Consider the following 15540-nt stretch of genomic DNA (forward strand, 5'->3'; position numbering starts at 1 on the left):
AGTTAATAGTGTTGCAAAACAGCCTTGGTAAGTCAGTTTAATAAAAACTACCAGAGGTTCCAATGGCAAAAGAAAGATCTTAATTCAATTATATAATGGATGGTGCTGGATAGAAATTTTTCTCTTGATCAACTGAAAAGGAAGCCATCATTAATATTTTCCTTGGTAAACTAAAGCTTCTTGCTCCAAGACCTTTACGGTAGGGTATGAATCCTTTATGTTGAAAGGATGGAAATGTGAACCACAATGCGATCTGCTGTTTGAGAAGGAATGTACCATTAAATGGACAGGGCAGATTAAGACTTCTTTTTTTTTTTAAACACTGTGTCAACATTATAATCAGTGGAGATTGAATAAAGTGTTCAGAAATGCTCATTTCCAAAGCAAAAAATTGATTGTGACTGTACTGGTGCCCCCATTTCCATAGGAAATCCAGTAGCTATCATGTAGACTCAGCAGGCGCCCAAGTAAAAACAGGATACGAGCTACCTCCTTTCCACCTTTATTACTGCATGTTTTTTATTTAATAAACCTTCATCAGCTTAAATGAACGGTTGTTATTAGTTGAGCTAACAGGCACATGATAATACTCCAGAGAGATATCAGAGCTTGTTGGTGCATTAACTAAGAGAGTGAAGGGGCTGAGGTCAAGCATGTGTCAATGCAAATGAGGCAAAATTAGGCACTAACAGTTTAATGCAACAGACTCCTCAGATAATGGAATTCACAGGATAAAAGGAATAAGATGTAGTTATTGATAGTACATTAAGGGGAAAAAAGATAAGATGTTACAAAGGAAAAGAAACATTCTACTTATGAATTTCTACTTTCAAATAACTCTAAATCTATCACAGCAAATTAAAAAAATTGAAACATGATCAAAAAATTGAATTAAAAGAAATACAAAAACCTAACTTCTTTCCAGCTCCATTCCAACACTTACTACTGAGTCTGAATGCCTTCAGTTAGGAACATAAAGCACCCCTCAAATGTAATAACTGAAGTCTTATAATGCCTCCTGAGGTAAAGAAAATGCAAACAACATCTTAGAATTAATCATATACCCATTTTGCATACAGGGTGACTGAGGCACAGCATGATAAGTGCTTTGCCTGGTAAACCAGCAGCAGAACTAGGCACAGACGTATACTGTAATTGTAAGCAACTTGGGGCAGAGACTATTTGCTCTGTGTTGCTATAGCACTTGGCCCCGTGAGGTTCTATTCCACCACTAGAGTGCCTAGAAATGATGTTAACAGAACATAATAAATATGAATAAGAGCTCATTACTTCCATATTCATGTACTACTTGCTAGAACATGCTCTCAGCAATGTTAGCTACAATAAAATAAAAGACCTGTTTCCTTTCTCTCCCCAGTTAAATCATACAGCTATCACCAATGACAGAAATAATCAGCAATGCCAATGAGTAAAATGATCATGAATGAGTTGTTTTAACAAACAGAGCCAGCAGGGATTTTGTTTGCTTGTTTGACTTAATGCTTACATCAGAGTGTCCACCAACATGAACTAAAAACCACTGGGATATAAATTTCACATTTTCCTTTTTTTAAAACAGATTTCTGGCTATTTAATCAAGGCAACTTCCCAACCGAGAGATGTGTTAGAGTATCATGGAACAGCCTCCCCCAAAAATGATGCAAATACTATTGTTGGAGTTTAAGGGGAAAACATTTAAATATAGCCCACGGTCTGGTTGTTTTTTTAAAAAAAAGAATCTTCTATAAAAACTAGGACCAACAGACTATTTTTTTTTAACTCAAGTAAAAACATTTGTTTTAAAAACAAATAAATTCTGCTGACGTGTTACAAAGTGAAACACTGCAGAAGGAAGATGCAGAAAATAAAACTGATGAAAACAATGAAAAACTACCTTTCCTGATTTTCACTGCCCAAGATGAGAGACATGCAGATGGTCAACAAAGTATATCAATAGTAACCAATGAGTTGAATGTTATCCAATTTTAATTATGTCTTATATTAATTCCAACAAATGTTTGTTTCCTACATAGGATTTCTAAGCTGACAGTTTGTAAGTACCCTGAGCTTTTGCTCAGGGCAGCCATGTTCTGGCAGGATAGTGCTACTTAACTACTTTAGTTTCCATCTAGGATTACAGATATCCAACATTAACTTGGAACGTACTACTTCCCACCCTATCTGTCAGTGTATGCTACTAACGTGAGGTAGGAGATGGTTAAATGGCAATCCAGTAGTGCACCTCCACCACGAGAGTGCAAAAAGAGCAGAAAAATGTCTTCTCTCCTCCCCAGAAAAACACATTAATTATACAAAAGCCTTCACTATCTCCCCATCTTGCATCCAAGTTCCTCATCCTCACATAAAATTCTCCAACCCTTCATTCCTTCCTTCTCCCCTCTAAATCACTTTTTTTACTCCTCCTGTACCTCCCTCTCAAATCTCTCACAGAATTACTGAATACTACACCTGGAAGGGACCTTAAGGCATCATCAAGTCCAGTCCCCAACCTCATGGCAAGACCCAGCACCATCTAAACCATCCCGAAGAGGTATTTATCTAACCTGCTCTTAAATATCTCTACTGATGAAGATTCCACAACCTCCAGAAGCAATTTATTCAAGTTCTTAACTAGCCTGGCAGTTAGGAAGATTTTCCTAATGTCCAATCTAAACCTCCCCTAGGCTGCAATTAAAGCCCAATGCTTCTTGTCCTATCATCAGAGATTAGATAGAATAATTTTTCTCCCTCCTCTTTGTAATAATCTTTTGGGTACTTGAAAGCTTTTATGTTCTCTCAGTTTTCTCTTTTCCAAACTAAACAAACCCAGCTCTTTCACTCTTCCCTCATAGGTTGGGCTTTCTAGACCTTTAATCTTTTTTGTTGGTCTTCTCTGGACCTTCCCCAATTTATCAACATCTTTCTAGACATGTGGTGTCCAGAACACGGCTCCCAGCTGATTATTTCATTGTCCTTACACTCATCTCTTCACTTTCCTTCATTTGTACATGAACAAGTCTCTCATTTCCTGTAGGGCTGCCTATATTTTCATTGCACAGTTTTACGGGTATTGAAACTGCTTTGTCTAGTTTGGCTTGTAAACACCTCGGGGCAGCAGTTGAGTTGCACAGCACTAAGCAAAGTGGCCTGCCCAATAAATAAATACATTACGCAAAAAGGGAGGACCGGAGTCTAGAGCCCAGCTTGGATTCAAATATCACGGAGGCTGACAGTGAACTCAACATGCATATGCACAATCAAAAACGACCTAATTTAACTGCAAACTAGGCTCCTCTTCTGAATGAATCACCTGAAGCTGAATGATTTTAATCAAATGCAACAGCTAATGGTAATTTCCACAAGCTCAATTCTAGACACTAAACTGAAGTTGGCAACAATGCGACCTGGCTTCGGGAAGTAGGTCTGGCTCTCAAGGGAAATCTTGGATGTTATTATTCACCTCAGAAAGGAAGAACAATGTATTTCTCTTGCTGGCACAAGGATACCTAAACAGGAGCACTTAATATCTGAAGGAAAAAAAGGTAGCAAAAAGCTAGGAGGGTTGGCAAATTTCTTGACCCAGTGTGATAAGGAAATAATCTAGTTTCTACTCCACCCACAACTTCTCGTCCCTTGGGCACAACTTCCACAGAATAGATAGAGAAGGTAGTCTCATGGGTTATGCACTCAGACATGTGAGTCCAGGTGATGTGAATCCAGCTCCCCACTCTACCACAGACTCTGCGCCCTGGGGCAATTCACTTAGCCTCTCTCTCTGTCTCATCTGAAAACCAGAGACAAATAGTTTTCCCTACTTCCCATGGGTGCTATAAAGATAAATTCATTTATGATCATGAGGTACTAAGATACCGGTGATGGAGGCCATATAAGGAGATAGAATAATAAAACAAACTCCCAAAGAGCACAGTGGAGTGGTTTACAGCATTCCGAGTACAGCAGAATGCTGAAAAGAAATCCATCCTCGCTGCTAGCCTAATTATGTAACATTAGTGTGCTTTATTAAACAGCTGGTACATTCCACCATAGCGGTAACCGTGCCTAGTGCCGGGGGGGAAAAGCAAGTGTGTAAGTATACAGTTCATCACGTATTTTGGCATCCCTGTGGATTAAATGTGTTGCATCAATATCAAACCTACCTCTATAAATATTTAACACAAAAAACTCTGTTAAAAGGATGGTAAGGCTGCAAATTCAGGCACTCAAAGTTAGGAAATGCCAGACTCCAGGTTGGCTGCCTGTGCAACTTTAATTTGGTCCCCTTGTGGCTTTAACTTTGATAAAATATTTAAATTACACAGTTTCTTCTTCTTTAGTACACAAAAGTCACCAGATTTAAAAAAATACTGAAAAAACAAATTCCATCTGCTGCCATCACATTGCTAGCCAACAGGGGTCATCTTCAGGGCTGGAACCTTTACAACACAGCCCTTTCGAACACTTGAGCTAACAGAGTAACCGGCAGCGATAGTTGGCTATCGCCCTCTAAAGCAGTGTTTCCCAATTTTATTTGGCCACGGAACCCTTTTCAGCTTGCAAGAATATCAAGTATCAGAGGGGGAGCCGTGTTAGTCTGAATCTGCAAAAGTGACGAGGAGTCCTGTGGCACCTTATAGACTAACTGAAGTGTAGGAGCATAAGCTTTCGTGGGCAAAGACCCACGCTGTAGTGTACGCTCCTACTTCCCTCGGTAGGATCTGACGAAGTGGGTCTTTGCCCACGAAAGCTTATGCTCCTACACTTCAGTTAGTCTATAAGGTGCCACAGGACTCCTCGTCACTTTTGAAGAATATCAAGGAACCCCTAGGATTGCCAGGGGGTTTGTCGAGCAAAAAGGCTCTGTTTCTTTAACAGGGGACGGGGCAGTGCAGAGTTCTCACAGAACCTTACTTTCCATGGAGCACCAATTGGGAAAACACTGCTCTATAGGGACTGACAAGAAGAGGCTGAGCTGCACACTTTGCTACGCTGTTTCTCAGGTGTTTGTTGGCAGCAGAGAAATGCTCAACTCGTTAATCCTTGGTTCTATTCCAAGATCTACAGAGGAACATACACTATTCGCACGATAGCTCTGCTCCTGCTTCCCTCAAACACAAGAATGTAAGAATGGCCATATTGGTTTTGACCACGTAGCCTAGTATCTGGTGTTCTGACAGTGGCCATTAGCAGGTGCTTTAGAGGAAATCAACAGGACAACTTTTGAGTGATCCAGGCTCTGTCATCCAGTCCTGGCTTGTGGCAGTCAGAGGCTTAGGGACACCCAGGGCATGAGGTTGCATTCCTAAGCTTCTTGACTACTAGCCACTGATGGACCTGTCCTCCATGAACTTTTCTAATTCTTTTTTAAACCCAGGCTGACTTCACTTTTACTCAAAGCTTTTACACAAAGCTGTAGTGTATGCTCCTACTTCCCTCGGTAGGATCTGAATTGCAAGTTTTAAGCCATGTCTTTTTGCCTCTAACTGCCTCTTTTACTGTGTTCTTCCTTCCAGACTGTTCCTGTCCCAGTCTGTCCTGTGTCTCTCTCTCACACACCCCGCCAGCCTGGCTCTTTTTTGCAGCCACCCTGTCAGCTAGTATCACAGCCTTTCCTTCCAGGATTCTTGTTGGAGTCCCAGTGCTTTCCTCCTCCTCCCAATACCTGGCTTATATCAGTGCTGTTTTCCCTATGCTCCTGGGCATCAATACACAGTACAGCGTGTGAAGAATTGCCCTCCACTGAAGGGGATGTCAGTCCTCCGCAAGCACTCATGTCAATCGCTAGTGGACATAAGCCCAATTATTACCCAAGAATAAATGGTGTTGCTTATCATGATTATTATTATCCTTAATACGTGTATCCTTTCTCCAATTATACTGCTACTGATTCTTTAAAGTGTGCACATAAAAAGGAGACCAAAATAATTAAGGGCCTCCAATGGGACTTCAGTGCATATTCACCATTTAAAAAATAAATTAGGTAAAGTTTCACACTCAGAAGGAGGTTTGACACAAGTTATTTTACTTGTGGCGTATGTGACTGGCAGTTAGTACAGATCCCCCAAATTCTCCTCTCTGCCTTAGCCTGCAGTACTTCTCTGCAATGAATTTTTTGGGGGGAAGCTATGTCATACAAGTTGCACAAGCAATGGTCCAAGTTCTCAGCACAACTTTAGACAGATATAAACAGTTAGATAAAATGTACATTTAAAAAAAAAATCCAACTTCGTGCCAATATGAGCTGTCACAAAATACCTTTGCATCTTGTTCATTCCATTGGGAAAAAAGCTGCCATTTGTATATTAATAATTCTCAAAATTAATCAGTCATTGTACATTAGAACCAGCAGCCTGGAGTGTTTTGAGTGATAATGAAACCTGTAACAAGGCATCTTCAGCCATCTTTTCTAAACAATAAGGGAATTAAAATTTCAATTTAAATGCAGGGTTTGAAACACGCTTCACTGGCAAAATTACTTCAATTAATGTGAGTGGAATACAAAGAGCAGACTGCAGAAATGCGACGCAGCAACCAGAAATTATGCCATTAATGTGCTTGCATCAACCCAACACAAAGGCTGCAAAGGTCTAATTTAGACTGTACATATCACAAAGCTACAGGCAACAATATTAATCAGCTCTCCAATTTCAATGCAAGGGATACAAGCGCCTTGTCAGATCACTGTGGGCTTTTTATAAAACCAACAGCAGCTGTTTACCTTGAGGAGGGAAACAAAAGGACAAGCGTATCTATAAACATTCTGCATCCCTGACAGTTTAATAATTATTTTATACAATATTAAGATTATATAAAGACAGAAAGGTATTATCCTTCAGCCAGCACCTGATTATAACATCACACTGACAAACAGGAAGAATTAAGAGATGGCAAAAGCCAATGAGCCCTCACCAATTTTTGTCTATTAAGACAGGCAGGATGCAGGTAAGTTATTGTGTTTACATGCAATAGCCGCACTTGTCTTGAAATGGGAATTGAAAGTGCAGATGAAAGAATTAATAGGTGATGACCGTCTTCACTATAGCTTTCTCTGTATTTTTTGGTTTACAAGCTCAACTCCTTCGAACACATCTATTACAGCAGATAACTGCCGGCAAAGAACCAAGATGTTACTGTCTAGCAGCCTAGGCAACAAACAGGCAGTAACACTAGCTTCACTTATGGCCTTGTGCAAGACTCAATTAGGGCAACTTTGTTTTCCCAGCTATGAAGCTGGGGTGATAGAAACTCAGAGGAATGGAAAGATTAATCAATATTTGCAAAGCGCTTTGAAGACAATGCATGGCTCTTTCATTTCCTATAGCAATAGGATCAGAACTTGGTACAGGGTGGAAATGGGACTCTTCTTTTCTGAAAGAACACCATTATCACAAAGCAGAACTAAGGCAGGGTCTGGCCTTCTATGCTACCTTTCGTTCAAGAGCAACACACTAGTTCCAACAGGTTTAACTGGATGAAGTGTAACAGAAAAAGGAAAAGCCAACGGTTTAGAAATGAGTCAACGGTCCTTATGCTAATGCACAAGATCTCTACCATTAACTCTTTCTTCACTCAATACTGCCTTTTGATTCCAATTTCTCAGCTAGTGTTGCAGAATGTAAGAATACCTCTCACTCCAAGTAACACATTCCCTCTATCAAGGACTTTGACCTCCCCCTCCCCCCCAAAAAAACTCAAAAATTAAGTAATCCCTGCTCTTCTAGTCATGGCTCTATTAATATCTTCCAAGAATTCTAACAGGCTTAATAGTTCATGGAGTACCAGAAATGTCCATAGCACTTTACCAAACAGAACTACCTGTTAAATTCATTACCTGCCCCCAAATAACTTACATAAGGTAGACAAGAGACAATAGTTCAAATAAGGGGAAAAAAAAAAGAGGATGATGAGAACACAGCTGAAAAAGAGTTCCAGGAAGAACAGCTTTTTAAATGAGGAAGGAGAAAGAATCCCTGACCAGCAAGCTGTAGAGGGTAGCATGAAACAAGGCATGAAGGCAAGTGTGCAGCAAGTTGAAGAAAACAGCCAGGCAATGATGGGAAGGAGCATGATGGAGGAAAGATGGAGAAAACAAAATGGAATCATATGTGGGAGGAAGGATAATGTATGTCATTCAAGACTAACATGAGGAGCTTGAATTAGGGTATGTCTGCACTTGCCCCCTAGTTTGGTATGCTTCATTTGCCTCCCTAGTTCAAAGTTGCTAATGAAGCGTGGGACTTAAATATCCCGCTCTTGATTAGCATATTCACGGCTGGTCGCCTTTTTTTTTTAAATTCGGGCTACCAGCATTTTCTCGCCGCATGTAGACGCGGTAGTCCAATCCAAAATCCTTCCCTCAAATTAACTGTTACTCCTCATTGCACGTGACGAGTTAATTCGGGCTACTGGCATTTTAAAATGGCGACCAGCTGCAAATATGCTAATCAAATGCAGGATATTTAAATCCCATGCTTCATTAGTAACTTCGGTATGCTTCATTTGCCTCCCTAGTTCAAGCTAGGGGGAAAGTGTAGACATACCCTTAGAAAAGAGTGACAGTAAGCCTGTAAATAAATGTTATGAGAGGTGAGAGAGAAAGAAGGAATCAGATCTCAGGTTGAGTTTTGGCAGAAAAGAAAAGTGCAGAAAGGACAAACAATACTGAAAAGGAAGAAGCCACAAGATTTGAGAAGTGATAGTATTACAAGGCAGGAAAAAGCCAAAGGTAACATTAAGGTTGTGAACCTGGGAGATAGTAAAGATAACAGAGTTGACAATGATATCGAAGGAGGGAGGTGAAGGGGAAAATTTCAGAAAACATAATTCTGTGCAGAAATCAAGAATAATATGAACAGAGAAAATTCCCACCCGCTCCAGAAGGTTAGTGTCATTGGTAAAGAAAGGATTTGGCAAGAGATGCCATCTAGATTGATGATGAACTCTGGATACCAGGCACTAGGTTTCTGGAAAGAAGAAAGGAGAGAAATAGGATAGCAATTGGAGAAGAGGGTATGGTTAAAGGGGGGCTTCCTCATGACAGAGGATGAAAAGTGTGCTTGAAATGCAGATGGAAATGATCCCTGAGAGCAAAAGAGAGAGAGACACACAACACTTAAATAAGAGGGATGGGGAAAGTGCAGAGGATTACAGGAAACGGGAGAAAATAGGAGCAAGGGCACAGGCAGAGGAATTAGTGGGAAATAATAATTAAAAAAAAGATTTGAGTTGTCCATCAAGAAGCCTCTCCCCTCCGAGGTGAAAGAGAAAGCAGGGAGGCTGCCAGCTGAAGAAAGAGTAATGAGCGAGCAAGAATGGGAGATGGAAGAAGGAAATGATTCATGGCACAAGTCAATTTTGTTTTTTCTAAACAAACTTGCAAAATCTCAGCAAGGGAAGGAGGCAGAGACAGGTAACTGGGAAGGTAGTTTAAAAAAAAAGAGTGAAAAGTAGAGTACAGTTGACTGGGATGGTAGCAAAAGAGGCAGTCAAGGAGGAGATGAAAGGGAAAGGGAAAGGGAACAGATGAAGCTGAGAGAAGGATCTTACAATGGAGGAAGTCATCAATGGGATTGGGAATAAGAACCCTATACCATGTATGGAGTAGAAAACCCAGCACAGCAAGAGGCATGGCGACAGAGGGAAGGAAATAAGGCAAGTGAAATGCAAAGAAGAAGGTAACTTCAAAAACAGAAAGCATGGACAGGAGACAAGGGGAGGAAGGGAGACTAGAGTCCCCAAGTCCGTATCAGAAAAGGCTATGGGCAGTAAAGAAGCCAAAGAGATTGACAGGCTGGAGATAAAGCACAGACTGAGTGACAGAGTAGGGTAAAAGAACAACAGTGCAGGAGAAGGGCAAGCAGTGGACACAGAGAAAGATCTGTTCACTTGTGAGCTCAATTGGCTGACTAGTGTACAGACAACCATCTATGTTAGGTACAACATCTTACCAACATGTCAGTTGCACTGAGGTAGTGCTTGCTGGCCATGCTCTGTTCCAGTTTCTGGGGCACTTGCTTGATGTTCTCAATCTCGTCCAGCAAATTCAGGACATGCTTGTGCTCAATTCCTTCTATCCACAACTTGCGTAGCTCATCTCGCTTGCAGTGCAGTAGCATCTTGCATGACAGGAGATTCTCCTTCACCTACAAGGCAACATGTTGAAGAGGTGGTCAGTCAAATGCCTTTTTTTTTTTTTTGGAGTCTCCCATGTGGTCAGCACTTCCCCCTAAGTCACTTGTTTTAATAGGAGTGTCAACTGACAATAACCCAACCCACATTTTTAAAAGCCAGCCTATTTTTCCCCCTCTGGCCCAGGGAAATCATGTAATCAACCCATCTAACAGCAGCAACTATAGGGGGAACTAAGTGAAGCTGGTGTTGGGTGTTCAAATTTGTGCTACAAGTGTATGTTTTACTGGAGTAGCGGGAATGAGATTCCACACATGTTCATCTTAACACCACGATTCAATAGTTACTTGCAGCTGTTTCCAACATTTATTCAGCATTTAGACATGAAACAGGAAGCAGATTGTTTAGTTTAAGTAAATAAATAGCTACCGTGTTGTTCCTCTGTAAACATTTCTGTCTGCCTATTAAATTCCCATGGCACCTTTCTTTTCTCCTCCTTTCTAATCACTGTTCCTAGCTATCATGAAAGCCGACTACATAGTACACTGTTAAATCAGTAGCTTGGGTGTGACATTAAGCCAGGAAGGATTAAGAATTAACAGGCTAAATGATCTAAATTCAATCTTTAAAGACCTATTAGAAAAGTATAAAAATGGCAATTAGGGCTATTGCTTAGAAACAGCTAACACAGACATGTTACACAGAATTGAAACACAAACCTCTACTGATAGCAAATTATAGGTAATACTGATTGTATGTGTTTACTTACATCTTGTTACATGTTATCCCTGTAAATAGATGGTTCCTTTCAGTTATTGTATCCACTGATTCAGAGATCAAAAGGGAGTTTTAACAGATGAAACTAGGGTGTAATAATTTCATTTTTTATATTTGACTTTGAACTTTGTAGTCAACTGTCTATGAACTGCTGAATGGAGAATTTCCTTATGCTGATGAATGTAACTAGTTACCTGTGTATACCTAGTAAATAGGTGAATCTCCTTTTAAACGATCATGCTGCACCCCAGGAATCCCTGCTGTCAGAGATCTATGAAAAGCTCTTGGCTCCTGATTCTGTTACCACAGATCTGCTTATGCTTCATCAGGGGAAGTGAGTCTCACCCAAGACAGGTCACCAGACTGAGTCACCTGGATATTGGACACTGAATTATGGCCCATGGAGCTTATTCTTAAAGAACAGTTTGCAACTTAGAAGCACACCATCTCTACTAGGCACGGACCTAAGATCTTCATTCTCATCTGTAAGTCTAATGATTTTTTTAACCAATCCTCTTTGTTCCTTTTTTAATAAATTTTAGTTTAGTTAGTAAGTATTGGCTGCAAGCCTGCGCTTGAGTAAGAGCTGAAGTAATCATTCACTTGATGGGTAATGTGGGACTCGCCAAGCTTTTTTTTTGATGAACAAGATTTTCAGTCATCTTCATCTTATTTGACTTGGCTATCCAGGTGGGCGCCCAAGGCTGGGTTACTTTAAAGCAACTGTACTTCTGGCTTCTGTAAGGTATTGTAGACCCTGTTTTGTTGCTGTATTGGTAAATCTTAAGTATTAGAAATAATCTCCAGTTTGGGGGGACATTGCAGTTTGCCCTGACTGAGCCATCTCAATATGGCCCCTCTGGAACCCCACTCACATTAGGCAAAACCCGTTTGTTTGCAAGAGATGGAGTTAGTCTAACGAGATGTCGAAAAGAACGTCAAAACGGATTGCACTTAGGATAAAACTTAGCTTAGTATCTATATTACACATCTTGACATTTGAACACTCAGGAAAAAAAAAAAAAAAAAAAAAAAACAGTACAAAGCCATTCACTTTGTTTTAAAATCTCAAGCCATCTCTTGCTGACTCAAAAAAGTTCTTGCTTCTCTCTCACATTCCTAATAGCAGGAATCAAGGGTAGCTCTGCACTTGAGTTAGAAGTGAGAACTACCGCTCTAACCCTTTTTAAGTCTGCCAACTATTCTAAGCGTCTGGGATTTGGTCAGCACAACCCAATTTTTCTTGTTGCATAAATGGATAATCATTGAAGGGTCTTAAAAAATCAGTAAAGAGTTAACAGCAGTTCTCTCATGGTATTTCCACCATTTATCTGGTGTCAATAAGCTATGAATATTTAGGGCCCAAGACCTTCTAAGGAAGAACTCTAACATCACTGAATTACAAATGCAGAGGCCCCTGGATTTATTTTCAAGTTAGAGTGACTGGAAGGCCCTTCAACAGGGTAGGGAACCCTTTTTCTACCAGGGACCACTGACCTACAGACAAAAAAAAAAAAAAAAAATCAGTCTGAGGCCACACACAGCCCCAGAAGGGAGGGGAGAGGGACACATTAACACTCAGAGGTTCGTGGCTTCTCCTAGGTTCTGAGGTGGAACCAGAAATAAGGGATTCAAGCTGCAAGATGGAGCTCCAGGCTGGGACAGAGGGTTGAAGTGTGGGAGGAAGTGAGAGCTCTGGGGTGGGCCTTTGGGTGGGGAGTTTAGAATGCAGGAAAGAGCTGAGGCCAAAAGGCTGTGTTGTGAGAGCGGGTTGCAGGCTCTGGCTGGGGGTGTGGACTCTGCAATGAGCCCCAGGATGGAACAGGGGATTGGGGTGCAGGATCCAGGAGGGAGTTCAGGTATGGGTAGGGTCTCAGGGTTGTGGTATAGGTGGGGGGTTTAGGAGGGGGTTGTGACCTGCATCAGGAAGTTGGGATGCAGGAGTGGGTGTGGGGGGAGGCTACAAACAGGCAGTGCTTACCTCAGGTGACTCCCAGCTGGTGACACAGCAGGGCTAAGGTAGGCTTCCTGCCTGCCCACCCTGGCTCCACTCTGCTCCCAGAAGCAGCCGTCACATCCAGCCCCTCTGCACAGTGCACGCTGCCCACACTCATCGCCCCCACAGCTCCCACTGGCTGCAGTTCCAAGCCAATGGGAGCTGCACAGCCACCACTGGGGGCAGGATGCAGAGCTTCCCTGATCACACCTGCATCGAAGGGCTGCAGGGACATGCCGCTGAGGCAGCGCTTTCAACTCTGGACTCGTGGGGAGAAGAGGTGGGGGAGTACTGAGGTCAGGGCTTCCAGCCCATGGTAAGTCTCTGTGCCAAGGGCTAGATGAAATCAAGCAGCATAACGGATTCAGCCCACAGAGAGATGGCCCAAAAGACAGACAACTGCTAGTAGAGTCCTTAATACACAACAGAACCCCGCTCTGAAGCGCACACGTTCAAGCCCAGCTTCAAAGATAAGTTTCCAGAGCACTCAAAACCCAGCAGACTTTCCTTGAAATACCTTCAAACACCTTCATGCTCCCTAACTTGTTACAACAGCAGAGAAAAACTGAATGTTACACACAGCGCTTGTTGGGCACAGGCTCTGTTACGAGTCTGAAACTAGATGGGATCATCTTTGCCTTTGGGGCCTTGTTGGTGCCCTTTACCAAAGGCTGGTCACTTTAAGACAGGTGAAATGATCCATAGATATGAATGAAACGACTGAAACTTGACGTCTTTGTCCTACAGGTTGTACCTCCCCTTAAGTGGGACACTCTGGTCCAGACCACAGATATTCCTGGACCACAGAGCCCAGGTATAGGGAGGCTGGGCCGTGGGGCACAAGCAGACTCAGCCGGGAGCCCTGTGTTGGGGTAGGGAGCGTCGAGGGGCAGGTGGTGAGGCAATGGAGCTCCAGCCCTGGTCACCAAGCTTCAGCCCCGGCAGCAGCTAGGGAGCTCAGTCCCGGGGAGCCCCAGCCAGGCAGACAGCAGTGGGACCAGGCTGGAGCCCTAGCTGGGGGCAGCACAGGCCATGCTGAGAGGGATCTCCTGTGGTCTGGCAAATGCCCTTGTTCGGGACCAGTCAGATCCCAAGAGTGCCAGACGAGGAAAGTCCAACCTATAGTACAAAGCAAACTAGCGATCCAGAGAGTGGCTCTCCCTTCAGCACAGTTTTTCATTTTGTCCTATGTTAATTTAAGAGGCAGGTGGCAACACTTTTGAGGTTAGCAGGAGGCAGGAGGAGAAAAGATAGGAAAGAAGATTAAATAACCCTTCAGGTATTCACTCTAAGGAACAGCATATTCCTCCCCAGCCTCATCTTTTCCTCTACTATGAAAGAGAATGAGGTTAAATGGGCATATAACCCCATATATATGAGATCAGAATCAGGCCCTGACCACATCCCCACAACATTCAGTGGCTGGACAAATATGAGCGTTGAGGAAAATAATGGTGTCACAAACACTGATATCTGGACTACTGAACTACTACCTCCAGGAAAAAGCATTTTGCTTTTCCACAGATGTTGCCATGTGAATATCTGCCTATAACAAAGGAGAGGAACAGCAAAATGGGAAGCCTGACAGCGTAATACCGCCTGACGGCATGAAATCCAATATCATGTCTGGTGCCTCGCATGAGATTAAGGAAAAGTTCCTTTGATACATGTTGACCAAAGCTAAATCAGAAAACAAATATCCCAAGGTCCTTCACTCCCCAGAGTGATTAGTTTAGATGGGAACATCACTATCCCTCTATGATTGTTTTTGACCTCTACAAAGCTTAGCATATTGGGTGAACACAGGTTATCGTTTATTTCAAGTTTAAGATTATTGATTTGGGCCTTCACAAGAGTCAGCTGTGTACATAAATCCTTAGAATGAACTCTTACCCCTAGAAGAGATCAGAGAGGGCTGATTTGCTTTGAAAATGCTAAATGAATTTGAAAAACCCAAAGGGCCAGTGTGCTCTCTCAAAAGGGTTATAGCTTATTGCTTCTGGAGCACTGCTCTGAAAGGTTTCAAGTCATGATCTCCATTGTCTGACGAGCACTGTGGAACTATTTATGTACCCGGTTTGCAAGGCCTAAGTATAATAATCCACAGAGGAAGTAAAACAAGGGCTGTGAGTGGCAAATTCATCAGTTGTGATAACCATCAGGATTGAAGAGCAGAAAGAATAAATGCTCAGCAGTGCACTTATTTTCTAGAGTAGTAATAAATATTAACATATGGTATTCAAAATATAGGAACACCAGCAGGCACACAATTATACACTTCTCTGTGCTTAAGAGCTAAATATGCAAATGATCTTAAAATTCATATTCACTCAGCTAGTGGGCATCTGATGAGTCACTGAGATGACCTAGGACCGGGGTGTCCAACGCACTAGCCACATGTGGCTATTTGGCCGGTTGCATGTGTGTTTAGTTCGCTATAGCAATAGCCACTATAAAGGTTATTGCTTCAGAACTGGTTAGACACCACAGACTTAGATGGTGATCAGAGGGCATGCAGATGGGCACAACATAAGAATTGGAATGGAATAGGTTTTAGTTGTATAGATTTGGATGATCTGCTGCTGGTCAAGTCACAAATCAGGCCAGCTGACCTATTTAAATAAGTCTGGTGGTAGTTTCAA

At 42.1% G+C, this 15540-nt stretch overlaps 1 protein-coding gene across 1 annotated transcript in view; it reads right to left on the reverse strand.

The window, feature by feature from the left end:
- EXOC4 (exocyst complex component 4) overlaps positions 1–15540 on the reverse strand; it is a 637711-nt gene that overhangs the window by 593019 nt on the left and 29152 nt on the right. The window contains exon 3 of the mRNA XM_075925646.2: positions 9945–10139. Coding sequence (XP_075781761.2) covers positions 9945–10139 — 195 coding nt within the window. The remainder of the gene's footprint in view (positions 1–9944; positions 10140–15540) is intronic.

This window comes from Pelodiscus sinensis, chromosome 1, assembly GCF_052426305.1.
Source record: "Pelodiscus sinensis isolate ZL-2025 chromosome 1, ASM5242630v1, whole genome shotgun sequence".
Lineage (NCBI taxonomy): Eukaryota > Metazoa > Chordata > Testudines > Trionychidae > Pelodiscus > Pelodiscus sinensis.